General features: G+C 43.0%; 2 protein-coding genes across 2 annotated transcripts; both read right to left on the bottom strand.

Moving 5' to 3' along the window:
* Positions 1–2,291: 2,291 nt before the first annotated feature.
* Positions 2,292–8,827, bottom strand: LOC311119574 (uncharacterized protein). Its single transcript, XM_084157759.1, has 5 exons — positions 6,193–8,827; positions 5,722–5,879; positions 4,672–4,734; positions 4,276–4,461; positions 2,292–4,175 (listed from the first exon to the last, which is right to left on the bottom strand). Exons 1-5 carry the CDS (start codon positions 6,960–6,962, stop codon positions 3,076–3,078), a joined length of 2,277 nt encoding a protein of 758 aa, XP_084013885.1. The 5' UTR covers positions 6,963–8,827; the 3' UTR covers positions 2,292–3,075.
* An 8,978-nt stretch (positions 8,828–17,805) lies between these two features.
* On the bottom strand, positions 17,806–23,998 carry LOC311108968 (ubiquitin-conjugating enzyme E2 S-like). The gene is made up of 4 exons (XM_084151749.1): positions 23,551–23,998; positions 21,995–22,142; positions 19,767–19,957; positions 17,806–19,585 (listed from the first exon to the last, which is right to left on the bottom strand). The coding sequence occupies exons 1-4, from the start codon at positions 23,551–23,553 to the stop codon at positions 19,241–19,243; spliced, it is 687 nt and encodes a 228-aa protein (XP_084007875.1). The 5' UTR covers positions 23,554–23,998; the 3' UTR covers positions 17,806–19,240.
* Between the last annotated feature and the right edge of the window lie 2,036 nt (positions 23,999–26,034).

The raw sequence follows: 26,034 nt of genomic DNA, 5'->3' as shown, positions 1-26,034 counted from the left end.
TAATGTGTTATAGAAGAGAGCCACAATCCATTAGAATATTCTGATTGTACTAGCTATACAAAATACAATATACTTACACAAAAAAGGTTTACCATGTACAAAATAATGGAAGAAGTGTATGTAATGACTGTTTCGATGGTTATGGCTTGTGGAAATAGTACAGACATTGCTACAGACTTTCTGTGACTTTAATACAAATCTAAAACTAGGTTAGCTGTCCTAATTCCCTGAAAAAAATACACTGTTACTGAACATTCAGGTAGTTACTGTTATACCCTTTTTACCTACCTGTGTTTGAGACATTCATGTAAACACATACATTGTGACATCATGTGTTGTTAACCCTTTGGGTTTTATTGGGTTAGGCTGTGGTATTAGCAAGTGTTTCAATTTGGTCCCAGACCCAGAACCTATCCCTCCCTAGTCCCTATCAATATTGTATGACCTTGTGAACTGTGAGTGTAATGATTCCACCCCAACATGTGGAACGAACACAACTTTTGTTAATACCTATGCAATCTTTTCAAATAGTCTAGATAGAAGGCTCCATCTAGGGAAAGGAACTAGGGATAGGTTTGTAATTGGGCCATTGTCTCAAAACCTACTGTAATAAAACCATGTATTCAAGAATATTGTCAATGCATTGCCAAGCCATGGAGTTGACATGCATCAAGATTAGACAGTGTTAGTTTTAATCCCCATTTTGTGTTCAGATGTAACAAAAACAAACAAAATGTCATGAGAAAGATAAGTATCTAAAAACAAGTAAACACTTAAAATCTCACTAAGAAAAATAACACCAACATCATAACTATAAGATAACTATTAATTATAACAACAATTATAATAATCATTAATAATAACACTTGTCGTAATCATGACAATAACCGACACGGACTACCCAGTGAGCACCGTTTGACGCCGACGTCCTTGGATGTCTAAAATATGTAATTTTGCTCACTGGGAAGTTACCATTGTGTATAGGAAGATTGTCAAAAGAAAATCTGTATCAACATGTCAGTCATTTCATCTCCTGAATTATGTCAGATTTGTTTCTTCTGTCCATTTGTAAGCAATATGAGACAAGTTGTATACTGTAGATGATATATACAGTTATACTTCTCTCTTAGTCTAATACAAGTCTCTTAATTTTCTTAAGTCCCTTAAGTTTATCACACATACAGCCTCGCGCATCACCAGTGACAGTGAGTGTCCTTTTTTGCTGAATGTAAACCGCGAAGACGTGATACAAAGTATGCCTGTCTGTATCTGGTGCAAATTTCAGGGGATTGTGCAAAAACGTTTTTGTCTTAGTGTTTCCCTCTTTGAGCTGTGCTGGGAAAAAAACTGCTCATGGTTTTGTACAAGTTTAACTCCAGGTATCTACAGAACATTAGTACTCACACGTCAGTGACAATATCAACACCAAAAATTAAGTGAAAGCGTTAATATGCTGTATTATATGGTCCAAAGCCACACATGTAGGATAGGATAGCCCTTAATATTAAGCGTTATTATTGATATTATGACATTTCTACCTAATAGAGAACGGTTGGAGTGTGTTACTATGAAAAAGCAAGGTCCTCTTCTAATGAAGGGCATCCTAACCACCCAAGTCTCTTCTGAGTCTCAACCTCCTATCTGACGGCTTGATCATTGGAGTCATCCTATGCACTATAGTCCACTGCCTTGTTACAGTCAATTCCCTAGACACACACACTTTGGCTTGCTCTGAAGCCAATAATTTGTATTGTCCTGTAGAAATGTTGGCTTGTGTCAGTTCTCCTCTGGTGAGAATAATAAAATGGTGATTGTCAGACGTGCTTTCTCTGTGCTATTCTATTTGTATCCCAATGCATGGCTTTGAAGGTCAGTTGTATTATGAAGTGCAACACCTGCATCATACTGTACTTTTTGTGCTCTTTGAAAGAAAATACCCTGTAGTTGCAGTAGCTAGTCATCCTATTGGAAGGCTGACCAACTCAGAAGTTCCTCGTCAAACAAAGTGACTCATGGCTCAATCACATTTGGTTGTCCTGATGAAGACAGTTGGGTCACAGGGGAGCTCCAGGTAGAAGTTGCTCTTAGGCACAGATTTAGGATCAGCGTAACCTCCCCAAATGCTGAGTATAACTATTAGGCGGTGGTGGGATGCAAAACTGACCTTAGATCAGTTACAGGGGCCAACTAGAGAATGTGTGGAAGCTGATGCACTGTCCTGCCGATGGTGTCAGGCAGTGGTGGCTCTGTCTTCAGACTGCAAGCTGCAAACCCCCCCCCCCGCCCAATCTCGCCAAGGTCACTCATTCATTCACACAAGAAGCAACTATCGACATCTCTGTTTTCCTGCGTCAGAATGAGGTGGGCTCACTCGCACACCGCTCCCCGGATTCAAAACCCCACATCATCCGACATTCTACATCATAGGTCATGAAGATCATCAGTTCAATGCTCCATGAGGAAAATAGCATCCTTTGATACAAGTTTATCCTGTTTTTCTATGTAACACTGAAGTACACAGTCTGGCCGTACACCACCCTTCCCTCTCTATCATACTTAGATGTATTATCTTGGTCCATCCTTTCTAATATGGCTCAAAAGTGTATTTATTCTATAAAACATTTAATATAAAACACAAGGTTATGCATGAACAAACCAGTTTCTTAACTAAGTCCTAGCTATGTAATTTCTCCCACGTTTGTTATTTTTCAGTTATTCATGGCACCAGTGTATGGCAATATGGCACATTTAGATATGAAATATGGCTGATGTATCACATATATGAAAATGGCAGGATAATTCCATTCCTCTACCATTTTAACCAAGTTGATCTCTAAGCAAGTCCTTCATCTCCCTTTATGTACAGATTGATTCACCACATTTCCTTCTCTACCTTTCCCATTCTCATATGTCTACTCTCTTCATGAAGACCACACACACAGTAGGTAGAAGTTGCCCTAACCACTGATACAGAGCCAGATATTTTTTCATCCCCCTAATGGTTAAGGGTGGGTTTAGGGGTGAGATAATCTGATCCTAGATCTGCAGTTGATGGCAATTTCTACCTGGAGCCCCTCACACCGTCACCTCATTCTTACTGCCTGTCCTGATGCCCTGACTGCCTCCTCCTCCACTTCCTCCTCCTCTACTTCCTCCTCCTCCTCCTCCTCCTCCCGCTCCTCCGTCGCCCCCTCCTGGTATAAAGTGTAACTGCTCTATAGTGTTCTGCCTCTTGGCAGCGAAAGCCATCCTCTTAGCGCTGTGGCCCCCTAGCGTCCCTGTTCCCATGACAACCCCCGCCCCGGGCATCTCGCTACCACCCCAGCCCCCCATGCCTCCCCCCATGCCTCCGCTCATATGCCCTGTCATGCCCTGGCTTCTCTCCTGCTCCCGCCCGGAGGTGGGGTGAGAGTTCATCTTGATCATGTGGTGGCGGTCCAGGGAGGGTGTGGCACATACATTCTGCTGGGACTGGGCTTTCTGCTGAGGAGTGAGACCACCCCGGGGGAGAGTGGGGACCATGCCTCCCCCGCCTCCATGGGCATATGGATCCGGCACACCCACTCCCATCCCTCCGACCCCCATCCCACCGACCCCTCTACCCATGCTCTCCTCCAGGTGATCTGGGGACATGAGTAGACGATCCTGAGGACGCTCCTGAGGCCGCTCCTGGGGCCAATCCTTGGGCTTCCTCGTCAGGGTCTGGTTGTTGGACTGAGGCCGCTCCTGGGGTCGATCCTTGGGCTTCCGTGTCAGGGTCTGGGTGTTGGAGTTCTTAGTAGCAGCAGCCATGGCTTTGTAGTACTGGTGCTGCTGGTTCTTGGACATCCTGGAGAGGGTCCCAGTGTTCCCAGGGACGTCCCCCATGTTGAGCAGCTGGTCCTGCGACATTACCTTCCTGGCAGGCTTGGACAGGGTGTCGTAGTTGGGGTTGTAGTGCTGCTCAGTTGGGTCCAGGGGGTAGGGGTTGACCGTGGGGGAGACGGGGGGTAGGCCGGTGGGTTGGATCCAGGGTCGGGGGGCGTGGCGGGGGAGGGTGCCCCTCCCACCCATGGTGTTGTAGTCTCCGCCACAGGGGATGTGGTGACTGGAGGACTGGAGAGCGGGCTGGGCCGTGTGGGGACGCCTCTTGGTGGTGCAGTAGCCCGATGAATATTCATCAAGACCACTCTTTTCTGCAATCAAAAGAGGAATAGTGAAACACATAAGTTGTAGAGCTACTGTTTACTGTGTGACGGGGTCTATCTCTACGTTGCAGCATGGTACACTACTCACCCAGGCGTTTGAGCGAGGAGTATCTGTTGAGCTCTGGCTTGGTGGCGTTCTCGTAGGATGGGGGGAGCTGTGCCAGGTTATGGAGGGAGTGGTGGAAGGAGGGCTGCCCTTTAGTGTTGTTGTGTTTGCTGGACAGAAGAGTGCCTCCAGCCGCCAGCTGGGCATTGTTCATACGGGGGGCGCGTTCTGAGGGGTCAAAAGACAGCTATGTTAGAGTGTGTTTGTTTCTTAATGCGATGTTGTTGTTTTTTAGATAACCTTTATCTAACCAGGTTGGTATCATTGACATCCAAGACATTATTGTGAGTTTAATAACTGTAAAACACGGAAGGGCACCAGATGCATACATTACAGTATGTCACTGGAACCAACCATTTACACCACCAGTTGTCTTACCGATGGTAGCAGTGTGATTTGGACTGGTTCCTGAGTGGATAAAATTGTGTTGAATATTCCCCACTGCAAAACAAACAAATAAACAGTCATCAGCTGTGGAGCAACAGTGTGTACATAATGTGTGTGTGTATGTGAGTGAGACATCAGAGGGTTATACTGTATGATGTGTTAAATTGTGGATGTTATCAGGCGATTTCCAGCTTCATGGTGTATTAACCACATTAAGATCAAGGCATCCATCCTCTTTTACATTACCTGGGCCAATTCACCTTTACATGCTCACTCACTTATCATTTATTGAGCCTGTGGGAATCAACCAAGGTATTGCACTGTGTTTCAAATATACATAACTGTCCCTCTATGAAAACTTTGAGTTCCATGGCGTACACATCTCCGATGAGCTGAAATGGTCAAACCACACAGACACCATGGTGAAGAAGGCACGGCAGCGACTCTTCAACCTCAGGAGGCTGAATACATTTGGCCTGTCTCCGAGGGCCCTCACAGTGTTTCACAGGAGCACCATCGAGAGACTACTGTCAGGCTGCATCACATCCTGGTACGGCAACTCCATCGCCACTGACCGCAAGGCACTACAGACGGTGGTACGCTCAGCCAAACGCACCATTAGGTGCTCACTGCCTTCCCTCCAAGACACCTACAACACCAGGTGTCGCAGGAAGGCCAAGAAGATCATCAAGGACCTCAGCCACCCGAGCCATCATGGCCTGTTCTCCCCGCTTCCATCACTCGCTTCTCTTTTTTTGACCTGCACTGTTGGAGCTCGGAGCATAAGTATTTCACTGTACCCTGCGATTACATCTGCAACCCTGTGCATGTGACTAATAACCTCATCTAATCTAATCCCTTTTATACCTTCCCCTTTCTTACAAGACAGTTTGAAATAAGCCTAAAGCCCAACAACAGCACAAAACAGGAGAAACGACTTTGAAACAGAAGTGTACTATATGAGCTTGTCCTCATTTCCCTTTTTCATTTCAAAAACATGTTTCCTGTTTGTTCCAACTGAATGCTCCCCTGGCCACTCACGTCTGTTGTCCTTGCTGGGCAGGCCAGGGGCGTAGAGGTTTTTGGGAGGTCTGCCCAGCGTACCCTGTCCCTCCCCTGAACCACACAGAGCCACGCTGTTGTTCCTCTCATCCTGCTGCACTGGACTGGACTGGTGACGCAACATGTCCACCAGCGCTCTGAGAGAAGGAGAAACCAAAAAGAGAATGTAAAAAATGTAAATGTATAAGTAATTAGCTGGTGTAAAATGTGTTTTATTGCCTGGAGTAATAACAGTTCCCCCCCTGGCATCAACAATATTATATATTGTCTGATATTATGAATGAAACATGCTATAAACATGTTATAACAACATTATGAAATTACTAAAGAATCTGTGTTTGTCTTTCTGTCTGACTGTCCATCTGGCTATATGTCTGTGTGACTGTCTGTCTGTCTTACGCTCTGCCTGTTCATCTGTCTGGTCTGTGACTGATTGACCCCTCCCCTCACCTGGGCATGTTGATCTCTCCGTTGTTGGCCTGCTGCGACACCTTGTTGAACATTATCTTAATCCCCACGGCAACCGCTACCATAAACACAATAACGCCTCCAATCACAAAGCCTGTGTTGTGGCTCAATGGCTGCAGAGGGTCCAGTTCCGGCACATCATCGTCCAGGGGTATGGCGTTTGGCGGCTGGGTCTTGGCCCAATCCGGGGAGTCGTAGTTGGTACAGCTGCTCTGCTCCAGACGGCGGGTGGGGTCAGGGCAGCAGAAGCGGTAGTGGCAGCTGCCACAGCAGTAGATGAAGCTGTCCTTGGAGCAGTTGAAGGTGTTGTCCAACTGGCCCATAACATCATAGTAACCATGGCACACGTCCACATCCACCAGTCTGCGGGGAGGAGGAGCCACCTGGGCCGCGCCCAACGGAGGAGCCAGGGCTCCCGCCGCCGCAGACGTCACGTTCTTGGGGAACATGATCTGGGCCAGGGGTCGGGGAGGGGTCTCCAGAACCCCAAGGGATTCTGGAAGTTTCTCTGGAGCTTTGGGCCTGCCCCGGAGGGCAGCTGGGCGGAGGTTGGCATGGATGGCCAGGAGGAGGAGAGGGGGGCTGGGGGTGGACTGAGGGGGGTCGGTGGAGCCCCCCTGGCGAGGCCGGGGGTCGGTACGTAGGGGAGAGGGAGGGGGAGAGGGGGAGCTGTCCTCAGCTGTGTTAAGTGGGGCAGCAAGGAGAGAGAGGAGGGAGACGGCGAAGACTTGGAGATTGGTGGTGGGCGTCATCTTTACATGACTAAGAGCTCTATTTTCTGTTGTCGACTCAACGCTGTTACAATGCTGTATCCTTTTTTCAGAATTAACCCACTAAAACACTATTTGAAACATTTAGGTAGCAGGTATGAGTTGTTTGGTACTCATAGTTTCAAAATATCTTAATTTAATAATAAATATGTCTGATGAACTTTGTGAATTAATTATAGATACGCTTTAAGAGATGGAAGTCACGATAAAAGAGAAAAGAACTCCACTAATATAAAGTTGTAAGTGTCAACCATTGGTGACAGAGGTATTTACATGGCTTTCATTCTGTTACTATTATCTTTAACATTTCCTGTGATAATATTTTGCAGTCCATTACAATAAAATCAGATCTGTATAAGCCTCACAGAGTAAACAAGGGTAAATTGAACATGATGATCTTGATCAAACCCGGATCGTCTATTTCTTCTCCTAGATCTAGAATCTATCTACCATACAAAACATAGCTATGAAGCAAAAATACAAAGATAGATGGAATCTCCTTGGATCAAAGATCAAACAGAAGGTTTTGACCTTCACCATGACGTTTTCCTGAACACGTTGTGCTTTGTTTTGCTGAAGACAACAAGTAAGCTTCCTCAATGAGTTATGGCAATTTTATACATTTCCTTTCGGTTATGGCAATAATATGTCACAAAATGACACATAGCCTATGTTTTTAAGGGCAACAGTCCTCTGTAAACATTGTTCCTAAAATGTAAACAGTTAATTTTCTGTTAATGATTCAATTATGTCCTTTTGGCACTGGATACATTCCAAGTCTGCACTTAGAATCAACCTGTAAACTAATATTCTCTGAAAAAGTAGCAAAATCTCTACATATAAATGTTTCAATCTTGTGCTAAATAAATGATTTGTAATAAATCTAAATAATTAGTGTTCCTGTGCTTTTAGATGTTGCAGACCCTTTGAATGGCAGTTGGAGAGGTTGTGGTTCTTAACGGGTCAGGGCACTGAATGGCTGTGGCGTAGTGTAAACATTACTGTGTGACTGTAAAGCAGGACATTGCCCTTCCAGGCTTTTAAACATCACAGGTCACTAACTACAGATATGCATTGGCCACTTATTTACTTAAATGTTTTATGGTCTTATCTAAAATGCATAGGCACTTACTGTTCCTCTGATTGGGCTGAAGGCTACAGAGCAAGCGCCCGACATTAAGGACAGAGGACAGCGAATACCGCAAATGAGGAGAAAATATACAACGGTACGACAAATCGTATTATATCAAATAGACAGCTGAAAAAGCAGTTTTCATTTTAGCTAGTGGCTTGGTGGGTACCTCTGTTTTTAGATGTACAAACTTAGTATGTATGGTCTAGTATAGAATATACAACGAAAAGAGCTTGAGATGTAGATGTAAATCTACAGATTGAATTCAGTTGTGTCTCATTATGATGGTTGAGGACTGAATAGCACATTGTTCACATGAGCCATTCCTTCAATAACTCTGATTATTCCTGATTTGGTCCTAAAACTGAAAGAAAAGCATTTTGTTTGAGAGAAATATGTAAATGTGGGAAGTTATTGTGTCTGAGGTTACAGGTGATAATAGACAGAGACAGCTCCGTCTCCCACACAAATTCTAATTACATACAATTATCAAAACAGTCCCTATCTGTCGCTGAGCATGTAGGCATGGATAGGGGAGGCGGGGGGGCTGCTGAAATCACTGATGGCTCTACTTGTTTCAATACATGTGAATAAAAACAATGGAGAATACAACCAGCAGGTCTCACTGTTGGAGAATACAACCAGCAGGTCTCACTGTTGGAGAATACAACCAGCAGGTCTCACTGTTGGAGAATACAACCAGCAGTTCTCACTGTTGGAGAATACAACCAGCAGGTCTCACTGTTGGAGAATACAACCAGCAGGTCTCACTGTTGGAGAATACAACCAGCAGGTCTCACTGTTGGAGAATACAACCAGCAGTTCTCACTGGTGTTCCAAATCACTTTTTTATAAAGAACTCTTCTGTTCCCTGAAAGTTCTGCTTGATTTCATGGATTGTCTTCACATTTGGATGAAGGGGGTCAGGCCTGGAATGTCTTCACAGATTTGTGGATCCTGTATGGAACACAGAAAGAATCGATTAGGAGAGTGGACTTCAAGCTTGTGTGGTGTTATGCGTGTGTGACATAGCTGGCCGATGCCCTCACATTGATGAGACAAAGATAGTGATATCGGAATAAACAGCTTATTTTTTATTAAAAACTTGCAGACATCCCAGCAGTCCCACACACACACAGAACACCATCCTCCATTTAAACAAACTGAAGTGCCTCAGGCTGCAGGCCACAGGTGTGTGCAAGTGCAATCAGCTAATTAACAAGGCTTGAACGCAGTCAGCTCACACGATTAAAGGGGCATGTCACTCATTCTTACATACAAACTAACAGGTAAAGGTTGAGCTGATGAATAAAGATCAATTAACTGGAAGGATGTGATAATTAATTGACAGTTTAGGATCCTATATAAATAAATACACAATAAATACAAGAATACTCCTTCACAGTGTGTGCGTGTAGGTATGCTACGCGTGTGTGTGTGTTAGTGTGTCTCTGCCTTTTGCAGGAGCATCAGCTCCTGAAAAGCAGATGAGCGAGGGAGAGAAAGAAAGAGAGAAACAGAGAGAGAGAGCAGGGGGATAAATGTAGGGTCGGGATTTAAATGTGCAGAGAGAGTTGGTGGGGAGCGGGAAGAGCCAGAGGTATAGACGCAGAGACGGTCGTGAGTGGGAGGGCGGTGTGTGGGTGGCACAGAATCAAGTACATTTCTCCCAGCACTTACCAATATAACACCGCACACCACAGCACACCACAGTTAGACAGACCCACAAATGCACAACCCAGACAACATAACAAGATAGGGTGACACAGCCAGCATTAAATAAGATGGAAGACAGTGGTTTGGATGTCCTTTCACTTGCATCTGCAAGATCTGATCTGCACAATGCACAATGTTAAAGCTGTTGTTGAAGTGGCAGCATGTATGTCAGTCAGAGAGATAGATTGTGTGTGTGTGTGTGTGTGTGTGTGTCTGCAGTACACTCTACAGGCATTCTGAACCTTTCTGTAGTCTCTCCCTCTCTCCTTTCATTCCTCTCGCTCTCTCCTTCTCTCTCCCATCTCCCTCGTTCTCCCTTTCTCTCTCTTTCTCAGATTTGGTGCGTGGGTTGAGGCAGCTAACTCTCTTAGAATAGCACTGCAGATCTGTCTGTGTATAAGAGAGAGAGAGAGATAGATGGGGAGAGAAAATGAGGTTGAGTCCAATCTACACCTATCAGACAATTCTCAAACTTCTACCTCCATCATCACTTGTTCTCCATGATACCATGATCTCTTCCATTTCATCCTCTATCCATACATTATCCTATCTCCATCACCACATTCCTTATCACTTCAACTAACAACATCTACTCTCATGAAAAGGCATCCCGACCTGCATTTTTCAGCAGGATATACTAATCCAAAAGACTTGTCATGACTAAAGACGCAAATTAGAGTGAAACATCAGGCAGTTATAATTTCTGTAATGTATCTCCAGTATCCTAACACACCTAACAGTAAAAATGTAAAAATGCCATATGCAGTGGCATCATAAGTTAGATGTCTCTATAGTTATATCTCTATATTTACCACTATATACTGTAACATCGTAAGTTATATGTCTCTATAGTTATATCTCTATAGTTACCATTATATACTGTAACATCGTAAGTTAGATATCTCTATAGTTATATCTCTATAGTTACCACTATATACTGTAACATCTTAAGTTAGATATCTCTATAGCTACTACTGTATACTGTAACATTGTAAGTTAGATGTATCTATAGTTATATCTGTATAGTTACTACTATACACTGCCCAGTTTATAAGGTACACCACCCCGTTCACGAAAATGATTTGCCACTACAGACTGAGTCAAATGGCTGTGGCTTACTATATAAAGCAGGCATCGAGGCATTCAGTTACTGTTCGATTGAACGTTAGAATGGGCGAAACGAGCGACCTAAGAGACTTTGAGCATGGTATAATCGTCGGTGCCAGGCGCGCCGGTTCAAGTATCTCAGAAACGGCCGGCCTCCTAGGCTTTTCACGCATGACAGTCTAGGGTTTACCGAGAATGGTGCGACAAACAAAAAGCATCCAGTCAGTGGCAATCCTGTGGGCGAAAACAGCTTGTTGATGAGAGGTCGAAGGAGAATGCCAAGAATCGTGCAACAGGCGGATCACAAACAGGCAAATGGCATCTCGGAACGCACAACTCGTTGGTCCTTGTCACGGATGGGCTATTGCAGCAGACAACCACACCAGGTTCCACTCCTATCAGCTAAAACCAAGAAGAATTGGCTCCAGTGGGCATGCGATCACCAACATTGGACAACTGAGGAGTGGAAAAACATTGCCTGGTCCGACGAATCCCAGTTCCTGTTGCGTCATGCTGATGGCAGAGTCAGGATTTGGCATAAGCAGCATGAGTCCATGGCCCCATCCTGCCTGGACAGGCTGGTGGCGGTGGTGTAATGGTGTGGGGAATGTTTTCCTGACACACGTTAGGTCCCTTAATACCAATCAAGCAACATTTCCATGCCCCGAAGAATTCAGGCTGTTCTGGAGGCAAAGGGAGTTCCGACACGGTACTAGATGGGTGTACCTTAAACTGGCCACTGAGTGTATACTGTAACATCGTAAGTTAGATGTCTCTCTATAGATGTGTCTCTATAGTCATATCTCTATTGTTATGTCTCTTCCTGACTAGAAGCATTGCAGTTGTATAATGAGTGGGGGCAGGGGGCAGGCCATCTCACATACATTGTTGTACGCTAAAGGAAGGGAGGGAGGAAAGGAGGGAGGGAGATAATAAATGGGAATGAAAAGTGAAGGACAAAACACTCAAGTGTTGTGCAGATCATAATGATGCGTCCATGAGTTCCATGTCCACTGAAGGAAGGACATCATGACATGACACTAAACTTATTCAGAACAAACACACAGGATTAATACTGCATGCCATTGTATCACAGCAACAGCATCTTTCTTATTGATTTATGATACTATAGTGTGAAGAAGATGCAACAAAACTTGTCCATCATGACTCATTGCACTGAATACTAATCAATCCAAGCAGGGGGTTAATGTAGAACAACCCATAAGGGTTTGATCGCAATCAGGGTGTGGAGAGGCAAATATCTCCACACCCTGTGGAGAGCAAAATGTTAAATGCTCACATTTGAACAACATTCCTTGTGCACACTGCACAAAATAAAATGGCTATAGTTCTGATAAAAGGCCAGCAGAGAAGAAGTAGCCTAGTGCAAGCAGACTGAATTCTGAAATGCCCATAGTGAGTTTAACTGCGCAATGAACCTGCTGCTGCTTGTGTACCCATATCTGGCTGTAACCGGTCTGTGTATGAATGGACATCGGCACATCTATCTGTTTTACAGGTGAACAACTTGTAGCTCAGCCACTGCACTTATACAGTATTGCATGTAGGTTACGGAGGAATGCCTTGCATGTATCATTAAGAGTGCGTGGGTGTATCAGAACCCGAGTGTGTATACACTGACTGGCTGCGTGTGTGTAGTCTAATCACATATGAAGTATCAATGTATAAAAACTGTGTCAATGTGTATCAGCTGCGTCTTATAAGCGTGTTTATGTGATAAGTTGATTTCTGTGGCGCAGCTTTCAAATCAATCTGTTTTGTTGCTGTATCCTATATTTATCCATATTGATAGCAAATCACTTTGTGCCATATGAGGAACCAGAGGTAATGAGAAACATGAAGACAATTTAAACTATTACTGAGCATTTGTTTCATGATGTTCCTGTATCAAAAAAGGTTAATATATTGTCATGTCTTACCTGGGCGTTCTGCCGGATAACAGCTGGGGAGACCGTGCGCACTGGATTGCTGCGATAAATACGCTGTGGTTAGGCTGTTGAAGGAAGACTGCTGCCCAATGTTGTGTTCCAGCATATCCGTCGACAATATGACATATCTGCACTATTTATTTTTACTAGCCTAGACTACAATTATTTTAGTTTACTCTATCGATGGAATAACCTATTATTAGAATAGCCTACAAGCTGTGCAATGACGAGTTTATGGAAATATTGTCTAACTTTTCCTGGTAAAATAAATGTTCGTAACTTAACGATGTGCATAAATTCCATGTGTTGCACATATAATTGTCTGGTAAAAAAAAAAATCCCTAGAAGAAAACGCAACTCTAGCTATCCTACAAAACTCACTATAGCGAGCAAGTGCAGCACAATAGGCCTATCACACCGTCAAAAGGAAGGTCGCCAGATACAATTGTTTCGTGAATTAAACTACACATTTTTCCTTTGCAAATTTACGTTCCCGTTATTCCACGCCGATATAAGAGTTCCTTCAGAAATTCCGACCGAACCCGATCATACAATGCCTATGGGATTGTGCGACTGGTCTCACTGAGGTCCGCAAAGCTCAAACGCGCTCTCATTGGTCGCTCGAACTGGTGAGAGTTCTATCCAGCGCTTTCGGATGTTGAATTCCAACCCATCCATGATGGTCTGTAATTGGTTTAAGGAAGTGATTATGGTTCCAATACGATTGGTTCCAATACCAGCAAGACTGTATACAGAAGACATGAGCTATCCATGTCAATGATGCGCTGCAACTGCTATACAGAGCGGGGTTATGGACCATTATGGACCGGCACACGTGCCTCGGGGCCCCCGACTTCCAGGGGGCTCCCAAGATAGCATATGAACACCTCATAAGCAATGGCAAAGTGTTTAGATTAGCAGGAAATTAGCTTTAAAACTGCAAAGTTTTCTCTCAGCATCATGCCAAAATGTGTAGAATAGCAGGAAATTAGCTTTAAAAGTGGAAATATTTCTCTCAGCCTCATGGTCAAATGTGAAGAATAGCATGAGATAAACTATAAACAGCACATGTTTCTCTCTGCCCCATGGCAAAATGTGTATAATTGCTGCTATGCAGTGTCACAGGTGTTAGAAGAATAAAATGAAGATAAAAACTGACAGCCATCAGTCCTCATAGTGCTACTGGTCATCAGATTATAAATGTGCAAAAATACATCAAAATGGGGGCCTTCGATCTTTTTCTGCCTTAATACATTCTCTCACTATCATTTGTGTATGTTTGGGTATTAAAAGAGAGCGAGAGAGAGAGCAAGAGAGAGAGAAAGAGAAAGAGAGAGAGAGGTGCACCAACGGTTGCCACAGCAACTGTGTGATTATGTTGGTGGCAATTATGAAAGGGATGAAAACGGGGTGGGGGAGAGGACTGGCGCAATCCAAAACCAGAAGAACACTGATGCGCGTGAGTGAATCCATGACCAATAGGCCTAGAATTTCTAAATGTGATAAGACGCTGATGTCTTCAGAGAAGTGAGAGAAGTTTGACATCCCTAATTCGATGTAGTGAGCATAACACATAACGAAGGTCTTTTGTTGTGAGTGTTTCATTAGATTTCATATAATAATGACTATGTTAATTTATTTTTGACAAAGCACACCATACTCCCAGATTACAGTACTTTCTCTTGTAGCCTCTCAGCAAACAGTAAAGCATGGGGCTGATTGTTAAACCTCGCAGATAATAAGAGAAAACAATAATAGCCTTGTATGACATATGTCTATTCTATACCTCTATGAATGGCCTGAAACGTTTCCCCAAATGAATAAGCCCATGCTGTGAAAATCGCCGAAAGAGAGAACAGCATTAGGTTGTGGGTAAAAGGGGGTGGCAGACGACAGCAAGGGGGAGAGAAGACAGATATTGTCCCCAACCACTGATACAGCAGGGTCAGATATTTGGGTCGTTTGAGTTGTAAGGCGAAAGCAACAGACTGTAGACGAAGGTTGAGGAGTGAAGTTGGGGAGGTGCATCTGCGACAGCCAAAAGTGTACCCTGATGTGGTTTTCCTACCTACAGCAAGGCTCAGTGTAACATGGCAGTGTTCCCATTGTTTAGAAAAGTTGTTATTTATAATGTCGAAATAAACACATCTCCAACCCCCATATCACACACTCACAAACTGAAAATATATGTGTGTAGATTATACAATCAATTGGTAAGAGAGCCTCAACTATCACATTAATTTGTACATATCCACTGTATACATGAATTGCGGCAAAGTTGGTTCCTGTTTCAGTCATGTCTTTGGTCACGTTCCTGTGGGTCATATAAAAACACCCTAGTGATTGGTTGACAATAGAGCCTGCCACAATGCAGGTGATGGCTGCAGGATGAAATTGGTGAAGAGCATCTGCAGAAATTTACTGTCGACTGCAGTCAAAACTTCATGACCTTTGATCACATGATTTTTGAAAAGTTGGGCACGTTCAAGTCGATCACTTTTGTCAAATCGTGACCATCGTTGGACACTGCCTTTTAAAGTGTGTTGTATTATGGTTATAAAAATGGTCTGCCTTGCGCCTACATGTTGACTGCATGAACCATACAAAAATCATGTGATGCAGGTCATGCAGTTTTTGATGGAGTCGCCTTCAAGTCGCTGCAGTTGCTTCTCACCAACTGCACCATGCAGCCATCACCTGCATTGTGGGAGTCACTATTAGGGTGTTTTTGTATGACCCACGCGAACGTGGCCAAAGACATGACCAACTTGCCACGATTCTAAAGCTACAGGGGTTACAAATGAAAGTGATATTTGAGACTTTCAAAGCAATTACATTTACACACGTTATGTTTTCAGTTTGTGAGTGTGTGATATAGAAAAGTTTATTTCGACATTTATTCAGAAAAACTTTTGTAAACAACAGCAGCTATGTTGACACTGCCATGTTGATCTGAGCCTTGCTGTTGGAAAACCACTAGTGTCCGACTTTCGGCAGTCGCACCTCCCCAGACTTCACCCGACGACTTTCGTCTACAGTCGGCTTCGTTAGGCTTACCACCCGAACACACCCATTTTCTAGGCAGAGGCTGTGGATAAGACTTTTCTGAACCCCTCTTCCCGACAGTTAAAGGCCCCAAAGCTTCTGCACCTGTGCAAGGTTCTGTAGTTTACAGTCTCTGATCTACTCGTAGAGAACCTCCCTTCACATTTCTACTGTCAATCGGGATTTATAATTCAAGTATTACCAGTGAAACGTTTATGCAGTACCTGCATACCTACCATTTTACCAGTTTCATGGGGATATGCATTTTTAGATCTTCTTGAGTTAGTGTTGTTTCGAAGTAGCCTACAGTGTTTTATGTACAGTGAGCGAATTTGTGTTAAAACTGTAGCATAGCCTAGCTGTGCTTAGTTAAAAATCAAAGCACATATTTTACCTAGTGGCGCGCTGTTGAGTTGGAGAAAAATGCAACCATAATCTCATAATAAATTAGGTGGTGTTTGTCTTACAGTAACATTATATTATGCTATTATATTTGATTATGTAGGATACTATAATTATGTATTTGCAGACATTGTTTCAGCTTTGATCTAACTTTATCTAAACGAGCACCATTCGCCAGAGTAGCCTGTCCTTTATGAGTAGAGCCGAGACTTTGTGTAGATAATTCCGCAAAATGCGCAGAAGCTTCGGGACCTTTAGCTGTTGGGAAGACGGTGCCAGAAAAGTTGGATCCGCAGCCACTCCGTATTTTCTATCCCCATAATCGTCAAGGTGCTAAGGTACTCCGATAGACGGTTGAATCAACCTCTACACCGAGCGGGGTCCTAGAAGGTGAAAAACATTTCTAAACGGGGGGTTTCATAGTGTCACATCAAGCCCAAACCCCAGGTGTCTGAGGGCCTGATGGTAATTACCAGGATGTCAGGCAGCTATTTCCACCCAGGTGGGTGGCTGGTTGCTTTGCATGCTGCTTACTGCAGTCAGGCCAGAGGAAGGAGCCCTTCATTATGTATGTCAAATGACAGCCTGCTGGCTGGGGGCACTTTCCACTAGACTACACAGGTGTGCATGGAATTCATGACAACATCGGTGGAGCTCAACAGTGTAAAGTGTCTCCCTCCCTCGACTCGTCTCCCTTGTTGCTTTTTCACCCATCCTGTGTTCTCAGACCTTTGCAGATGAAGGGGAAATAAATCCTGTTTATACTATTAATATGCCCCAGATAGACAGCCTACATTTGGGGCACTCTAAAAATCTAATTTCTCACTTCCCTGTCATTATACTACTGTAACACACAGCAATGCTATTCCCACCATAATATATTCCATATCTTACCAACACACTGAAGAACGAACTAAATGATTCATTTTTCACTTTTTTTCCCCAAATAATTCTCATTTATTAATTTAAATAACTTAAAATGGACACAAAAATACCCACCCGTTAAGTTTCGCACAATGACTGTTTCCCAGGCACCTTTTCCCACCTAAGTAAAAGACAACGGTTGAGTGTTTCCCTGGGAAATGTAGGCGCCAACATGCATTTAGAACTGAGGGAGAAAACATGCCCAGGAAACGCAGCCAGATGAGCGCATCGAGTGGGGAGTTCCTTTTTATCAAATCTGTTGAGGTTTCCCTGTTGAGAAATACATTGTTTTTCCAAATATGGCCCATATGGGAACATGATAGGAGCTGGATAGTGCATACGACCGGAGCAGGTATTTGATCCATACAAATCAAAAGATTTGGCAAATTAGTACTAAAGACCAGATGTGCATCTATGACCATAAAAAAAAAAGATCCATCATTATATATGGGATATAATGAATAATCCATGATATGCACAATCCTGCACCCTAACCTACTCCTGTATGGCCAATAATCTACTTCTCCATACACGCACCAAGACATCTGAATATAGGCATGTCACTTTAAAACCACTCTTGCAAATACTGGACAATGAAAGAACAAACAAAACAATGACAGTTATGTAAAAACGTAGAAACAGAAGTCATACAGGGGGAGAAACGTGTACAAAAAAAAGGGGTGAAATACATTTTTTAAAGTAATAATCAGACCAAATGTTGCTCCCTTCGTGTCCCTCTCATTTCAATCACTACTAGACAAACATTTTCTAGGAAAACTGCTCATTGTTGCTTCCTCATTTGACCATCCAATGAATGACCATCATCATGTTTTGTTACACTATGAACCAAAAAAGTAGAATCATCTTCTAATAGGTCCTCCACCCTTACTCCCTTCCTGCTATTCAAGCACGACAACCTGATTTCGTATAAGGTAACTCTACTCAGACATGACAAAACATCTTAGCACAGTTTCCTAACACGAGGCTAGCTGGGCAGTACACAGTACCATTTCAGCAACAGGAGCCAGGTCAAGAAGGGGGGGGGGGGGCAATTGGGGGATAGAAAGAGGCATTTTCTGTTCCTGCAAAATATCTAAGACATTTTGTTTAGTGAACACTGAACAGAAAGAAGCCTGATTTCAGATAGGGGAGATGAGTCAGACTGAAGCCAAAACAATCTTGAGCAGGGTTGCTACTGTTTGCTACTGCATGACATACACACACAATCACTAGTGCTGTGTGTGATACACAATAAAACCTCTCTTAGATCATGATAGTTCTCTCCATGGTTCCTTACTAACAAACAGCGGTAAATCCATTTGAATCAATCCCCTTTTGACAACATCCCGTTTGTTTTAAACAAAACTTTCCATACATGATGGCCCATGGAAGAAGTGGTCAGAAAGTGACTTTTTGGACCTGAATGCCAAAACATTTTGCATACCCCACCCTACCACAAGACATCCATGTCACATTTTTTGAATAAAATACTTATTACAAAACATTTGTTCCCCCAATAAATTATTAAGTAGTCTGACAACCCTGTTTGTAAGCTTTTAAATTATATCAAATCTCAACCGTTTATCTTTTCCAGTGATGAAGACATGGATGTCATTGTATGGTGCGGGTATGCAAAAGGGGTCAAATATGAACACGTATCTCTTGCATGTTTTGGCATTCAGGTCCAAAAAGTCACTTTCTGAGCACTTCTACAATGGGCAAATATGTATGGAAGGTTTCATTAAAATCAAAATGGGGTGCTGTCAAAAAGTGATTGAATGCAAATGGATTTATCCACAGGAGATTGGGAGGAGAATATATGGCAATAAGGAATGAACAGGGATACAAGATGCAATGAGTACAAAAGGGACAGTACTGAGTCAGGGGGATAGAAAGAGTCAGGGAGAGTGGAACAAAAAAGCAGTCTGATCACTTCAATATTTACACACACACACACACACACACTGAGAAGTCTCCTAGCAGCATTAGAGTCGCCTCAACGCTCGCTTTTTATCCGTTTTCTTCTTCCCTACAACATTACTATTGCTGCTACTACTGCTTCCATTGGCTCCGTTACCCAGAGCTGCAGAAGGGGCAACCCCTGGCCCCATCGCCCTCTTGGTAGGGTCCCCTGCGTGTTTTTTGGGCTGGGGGCCATCGGCGGGGTCCTGAGGCACTCCCGACGTCCCCCCGTGCCCCCCCATGGCATGGATCTCAGTGAGGAGGCGAGCACGGGACGCATACTCTGTATAGTCCTCTAGGAGCAGACGCCCCGCCTCCTCGTTGAGAGCCGACTCTGGGTTGGGATGGATCATAAGGCACTTGATAGTCTGAAGGGAGAGAGAGAACACCAGTGAGTCATCAGGGTATATTTCAAGGTTTTCCTTGAACCAAGCAGAGATGACTATACAAAATGTTACTATAAAATGCACTAGATACAATATTTTCTTTCACCCATTGCTATTTTGGATTATTAAGAACCACCAATAGAGATGTTTAAATGTCTCTTACCAGTAATACATGTCTGAGTCCCAGCTCTGCCCTCCAGTCCCTCTTCAGGACGTTAACACAGATCTCTCCCTTGTGGCCCACATTTGGGTGGAAGATCTTGGTTAGGAAGTAGCCCTTCGGAGGTGCAGCAGGGAAGTCCTTCCCCAAGACCAGGCGCATTCGGAAAACACCCCCGGCAAACGGGGTTCCTTCTATAGAAGCACAATAAATAAACCACGTCAAGCAGGGGTTGACATTAACAGTTGCCCAGGGCAGGTAAACTGAACAGTGGGGAAGGTGGAATCTGCTTTGTGGCTGGCCGAACGGACATGTGACATTTTGTCCTGAAGAGTAGTGTTCATTCAAGTCAACTCTAGTGTTCCATTTGTTCATGTGCATAAGCGACTCGCAACAAAAAAGAAATCAAGCCAAGTGATCACACAGTTCTCCCTACATTCTCTTTTACCTCCATTATGTGTCTAACTCAATTTAGATCCGACCGCTCCCGCCACACAAACGCGTTGGGCACCCAAGCTCCCATTAGGACTATAGAACTTACTGCCTATAAAAATGGATCTAACTGATAGCATACACAAACAAAACCGTAGACAAGCTACATTCCTCGCCAAAGCACGACAGATTTATCACAAATTCAAAATGGACTGGTTGATTAAAGTAGGGAAATATCTGTTCCAACTACGAGCTGCAGTTTTGGAAAAAATAAATGCATCTAGTCTATTTTGCGAACTGCTAGTGTGTCATTTAGAATAGGTTACAGATGGAAATATGCAACAAAAACATTGTTTTGATGAACGCAAACAGCATATTCATTAGTCTACTTTGTTTCATGTTTAACAGAAGCCTGACCGCCATGTTTACCAAAAGCCTGACCGCCATGTTTAACAGAAGCCTGACCGCCAAGTTTACACTCACAAATCAAGGACAGGGCAAAATAAAAAATAATAAAAAATGCAGGTATCAAATAGTTATAAAGGGAAGAAAATAGCTTTCGAATAGTGTCAACTGAAAGTCTCAACTCCCAATAATAAGCAAATTACACCCTGTTAAAACAGGAGTAGTCTAAACGTGCAGTGATATTGATGAGAAAGACGCACCTGTTTCGGTAGCAAAAGTCAGGGCTCAAATGGCGCTTGCAGTCCTTCATTTAACAAATTACCTTGCAACTCAAGTAGGCCTAAGTGTTTTCCAGTTTAGACAGTGAAGATAGGCCTAAACATTTGATTTAGTTGTTAATTGTGCCAATTGTCTCTAGTTTTGTGCTAACCTGAATTAGCCACGAAATCTCTAGTTTGAAAGCTACTTTTCTGGAAGCTGTGCTGCACCATTTACCCAACATTTTACCCCACGTGGGCCAGCCCCTAGCAATTAGTTTCAGCCAATGAGCTTCAGCTCCTTGCCATTTGTGTGACAGCTAGCAACAAGATACACACAGCAGAGCGAGAGAGCGATATGACATGGTGCACATATCTGCACGTGACATAGTATGCAATTTCGAAGTACCACTTTTGGCTGCTGAGCGATACTTTCAGAACTACTGGCTAAAAAGTACACAAAAGTACCGGAGACCCTCTTAAATTTCATGCCTCTATGGAGTATTTTACATCTGTGATCATTACTTCATACTTAACTTTAACACACACTTTAATCCTTTTCATCAGAAGTCTGTCAGAGTAAAGGCGTCTGCATGCTTCCCAGCCGAAACAGTTCGGAAGAGTTTGTACATATATTAAGACAATATTTTGTGACTTTTTTTGTTAGTGATTGGCCAACAGTAGGGATTCTTCAGTAAATTCTGTTGTCATTCAACGAGAGAGACGACTCATTTTCATTTTAATATTTTCATTGAGAAATACTGCACCAAACATCTTAAGTTAGATGTAAAATTGGGTGACTAAGATCTCCTTGGCAAAAAGGTCAAAATTAATGACAGAGTTATCTTAGATTAATTCTGACTATTTTGAGGAATGGCTACTGCGTCTCAAAATTGACTAACAGTTCTATTTCCGCTTTTTACTCGTTTTTCAAGCGAAGGTCTTAAGGGAGTATGTGAGCACACTCGGTTGGTTCAAACAATGTTAAAATGAAAGGTACTTGAAATTGTAACAATTTGTGCGTGTAACAGACCTTTTTTGTTTTTTGGGCAAGTGACCATGACCATTGGGCAAGTAAAACATTACCTGTACTCCATACAGACAAAATATTTCCCATGACACAGAGGTATGAGTTACCTGGTCCCTCGATGGCTGTATGGAGTTCTGTGATGTCTTCTTCGCTGGGGTAGATCTTGATGCCCTCAGGGGGATCTGCAGCTAGTGCAGACACCTCTTTGTACACCAGACGCAGAACCTGGGGCGGCAAGTTCTCTACATTGGAGTTCTAGAAGTGTGGGGGGGGGGTGAGAGAGAAACAGATATTACTATTCTGTCCTACTACCAACAGAAGGGTGCAAATATGGTAAATACTGTGGAAATGGCACCTACACATCCCATGATCCCAAACACATTAATAACAGGAACATCTCGGTATAGGGAATATTTCAGTAAAGCTGTCACCAAAAAGGATGGCTCAGAATCAATGTAGCTAGCTACTGTCTGATAAGCCTTAGGCCGGGTAGCCGAGCTGCGACTAGTGTGGGCAGAGTGCAGCTCCTTAGTCACATCAAATCAATTTTAATAAAAAACTACTGATTTCAGCACCCAAAGAATAGCCCACAATTACACACGACATTTTTCTACGTAATTGCGGGCTATTCTTTGGATGCTGAAAGAAGTAGTTTTTTATTTTAAAAAACGTAATTGTATGTGACCAAGGAGCTCCAGTGTGCCCACACCAGTCGCTGCTCAACTCTATCGTAAATCGTGGAGTTGAGTCGGCTACAGGCCAGGTAGTGATTCACGATAATATCATCATGCAGTGCAGTGGATAAGCTATCTGTCACACAACTGACAACTGCGATTTCAACCAACGTCTGGCCGTTTACTTCATTGAGAAATGTACAAACCTGTCAAAATTAGGATATTTTATTAGCATTTTCTAGCCATACAAAACGGACATCAAGTTAGCTTTATTTGACAAAGAAAGAATGGCTAGGTTGTAGCTACCTAGCTAATTAACATAACCGAAAGCTAGCTAACGGTAGCATTGCTGGCTAAAATTACTAACTCACATCATTGTCAAGTCAAATACCTACTGTACCATTAAATCTCCCAATCGTGTGACAGATTAATGTAGTTCTTATTACAACTCATCAATTTAGCTAAAAAATATAAGAACGGAAGTATGATATATAACTAGCTAACGTAACGTTAGGTAGCTAGCAAACCAAATCATCATCGGTTGGCTAACTAACGTTAGCTAGCTAACTTGCATAGCTAGCTACATACGCCAACTGTGGGGTATGCTAACGTTATGATAGTTAGTTACTTTGCTGACAATCGTGAAGAAGTTAATCCGTTAGTTATGTTGGTCAGTTTGCCATTTCAAATGTGTTCGGGAGAAGTGTCAACTGTCTGAACTACCCAGCAAAAAAAACGTAGCTAACGTTATATCAGCTAACTCTAGCTAGTTAACGTTAGCAAGCAAACAACCAACTAACGTTAGTTACCCAACTTCACCAGCTAGCTAAGTTAGGTCTCGGCTAAGTAACGTTACTGTAGTTAGCTAGCTAACTAGTTAGTTAACGTTAGCTAAACAGCTGGCAAACAATTGACTTGCTAGGTTAGCTAGCTAAATAACCAATGATTGTATCCATTTATGAAAGTGTTTGTAAACAAATATGACTTACCATGTCTTCAGAAAAATAATAGTATTCAGGTGACTGGGGCTAGCTAGCTCTCAGTAATCCTCGTCGAAATAGCAACGGTAGTTAGCAACTAATAAATGTTTGCAGCTTATGTTTGATTGACGAGAAAGTGGTCCACGACACCTCAAATTAGTGAATAAATGCAGTTATTACCGACTATTTAGATCTCGACTGGCCAAGCAAGCGATCAAGTTATGCTAACGGGTTATCCAGCTGCAGCTTGCTAGCTGAAATGCTTCTCCTCAAAAGTTCCGATACACTTATAGCAAGTAAACTCCAGTTCGTTATTCTGCTAAAAACAGCCTGCTTGTTGGGGGTAAATAACGTATGCGGTGAAGGGAAGCGAGCTACTGGAATAAAGTGTTTTTAACTAAAGTTATGCGGTGGCCAAGTGCTAGAGCAGCTAGCTAGCTACTATTTTCGTTGACACGGAACAAAACTACGATCTCCCAAATGAAATTGTGTTGTCTTAACCAATCGGCATTTTAGCCATACAACACGTGTACAAACAACGTAACCGACATGACCAATCACATATCGTAGGTGCTCTGTCGTCATCATACTTGGCATTTCCACCAGCCATCCAAAGCCGAGAATGTCAAAAATGCTTCCAAGCCATAGGTGCGTTTGAAAAACTCATACCCACCCAGAGGGTAGGCCTTCATCTTGACAGACAGCCGCACACGATATAAACTTTTTTTAAACTTCAATTTAACCTAACCCCAGTTAACCTAATCCGGCCATACAATGGTCCTCTGTAGCTCAATTGGTAGAGCATGGCGCTTGTAACGCCAGGGTAGTGGGTTTGATCCCCGGGACCACCCATACGTAAAAATGTATGCACACATATAAAATAAAAGCGTCTGCTAAATGGCATATTATTATTATATCTCTATAGACGGCGGTTTCAGAGGAAGGCCCAAAAAATTGTACCAATCAAATCAAATCTATGCACCAAGTCTGGAACCAACAAGACCCTGAACAGCTTCTACCCCGAACCATAAGAGGTAGGTAGCTTAGTGGGTAAGAGCGTTGTGCCAGTAACCGAAAGGTCGCTGGTTCTAATCCCCGAGCCGACTAGGTGAAAAATCTGTCGATGTGCCCTTAAGCAAGGCACTTAACCCTAATTGCTCCTGTAAGTCGCTCTGGATAAGAGCGTCTGCTAAATGACTAAAATGTAAAATATAAGACTTCTAAACAAGACTGCTAAATAGCTAATCAAATGGCAACCCAGACTACCTGCATTGACCCTTTTTTGCACTAACTCTCTTGCACTGACTCTATGCACACTCACATAGAGTGTGCATACACACACACACACTACATACGCCCACACACACACATACACACACACATGCATACTGATGCCACACACGCACTTTCATACTCACCACATACGCTGCTGCTTCTGTCTATTATCTATCCTGTTGCCTATTCACTTTACGCCCACCTATATGTACAATACATAGCTACCTCAATTACCTCATACACCTGCACATCGACTTGGTACTGGTACTCCCTCGTTATTCACTGCATATGTATTCCTCGTGTCACTATTTCTATTAATTTTTTTATTTGATCTTTAACTCTGTATTGTTGGAAAAGAACCCGTAAGCAAGCATTTCACTGTTAGTCTACACCTGTTGTCTACGAAGCATGTGACGAATCAAATTTGATTTGATTTTAATAGAATACAACTAGTCTGGGTACCAGTCTTTTTAGCTAACATTCAACTCCTTGCCACTCCTGTCATTTGCTTTGGCAAGGATTGGAATGTAATAGCTGAACAGAGACACAGAGATGGAAACCAGGCTAGAATGCAACAAATCAGAGAGAATTTAGAGCCTTCAGTGCTATCAGAAGCATTAACTATTAGTCAAAATGTTAGATATGCTTGGGAATTGCCAGAATATAAACTTTGTGTAACAATATGGTCTTAATTCTAATGTTCACACATAACACCATCCATTCCAAAGCATTTACAACAAATGTAGCTATTTCTCAAACCTGTCCACATTATTTTTTTATGTTCTTCCACAAATCACCATTTCACTCTTCATGACTTTGGTGAGCAGCACACTAAAATCTGGGTGCGTAACCCCTTTTTGCATGAGGTAAAACATTTATTTGCTCATGGTTTAGGTACCAAACCATCAAGCACTGGCATCCAGCATTATAATAAGGGGTTAAATATCTGTACCTGTAAGACTCTTATCACATGTATTACTTGCAGGGAGGAAACTTTTACAGCTCACAGCAAAACTAATGTAACTGTTGCTCCCGTACAAACAAACAACAGCAAACAACACAGCCTGCCAACCCCAGTCTACTGACATCCGTGTGTGACTGTGGGGACATGAGCTCAGACTGAATTTGAAAGCCCCTGGCCCTGACCAACCATCCGGAGAACTATGGCCAAAAAGGCCAGAGCGGGAAAGTTCCTACCATGTGCCAGAGACAGAAAAC

This window comes from Coregonus lavaretus (assembly GCF_964263955.1).
Source record: "Coregonus lavaretus genome assembly, chromosome: 3".
In the NCBI taxonomy this organism is placed as follows: domain Eukaryota; kingdom Metazoa; phylum Chordata; class Actinopteri; order Salmoniformes; family Salmonidae; genus Coregonus; species Coregonus lavaretus.
The sequence above is the reverse complement of the archived record's forward strand: the minus strand, read 5'-3'. Positions and strand labels throughout refer to the sequence as shown.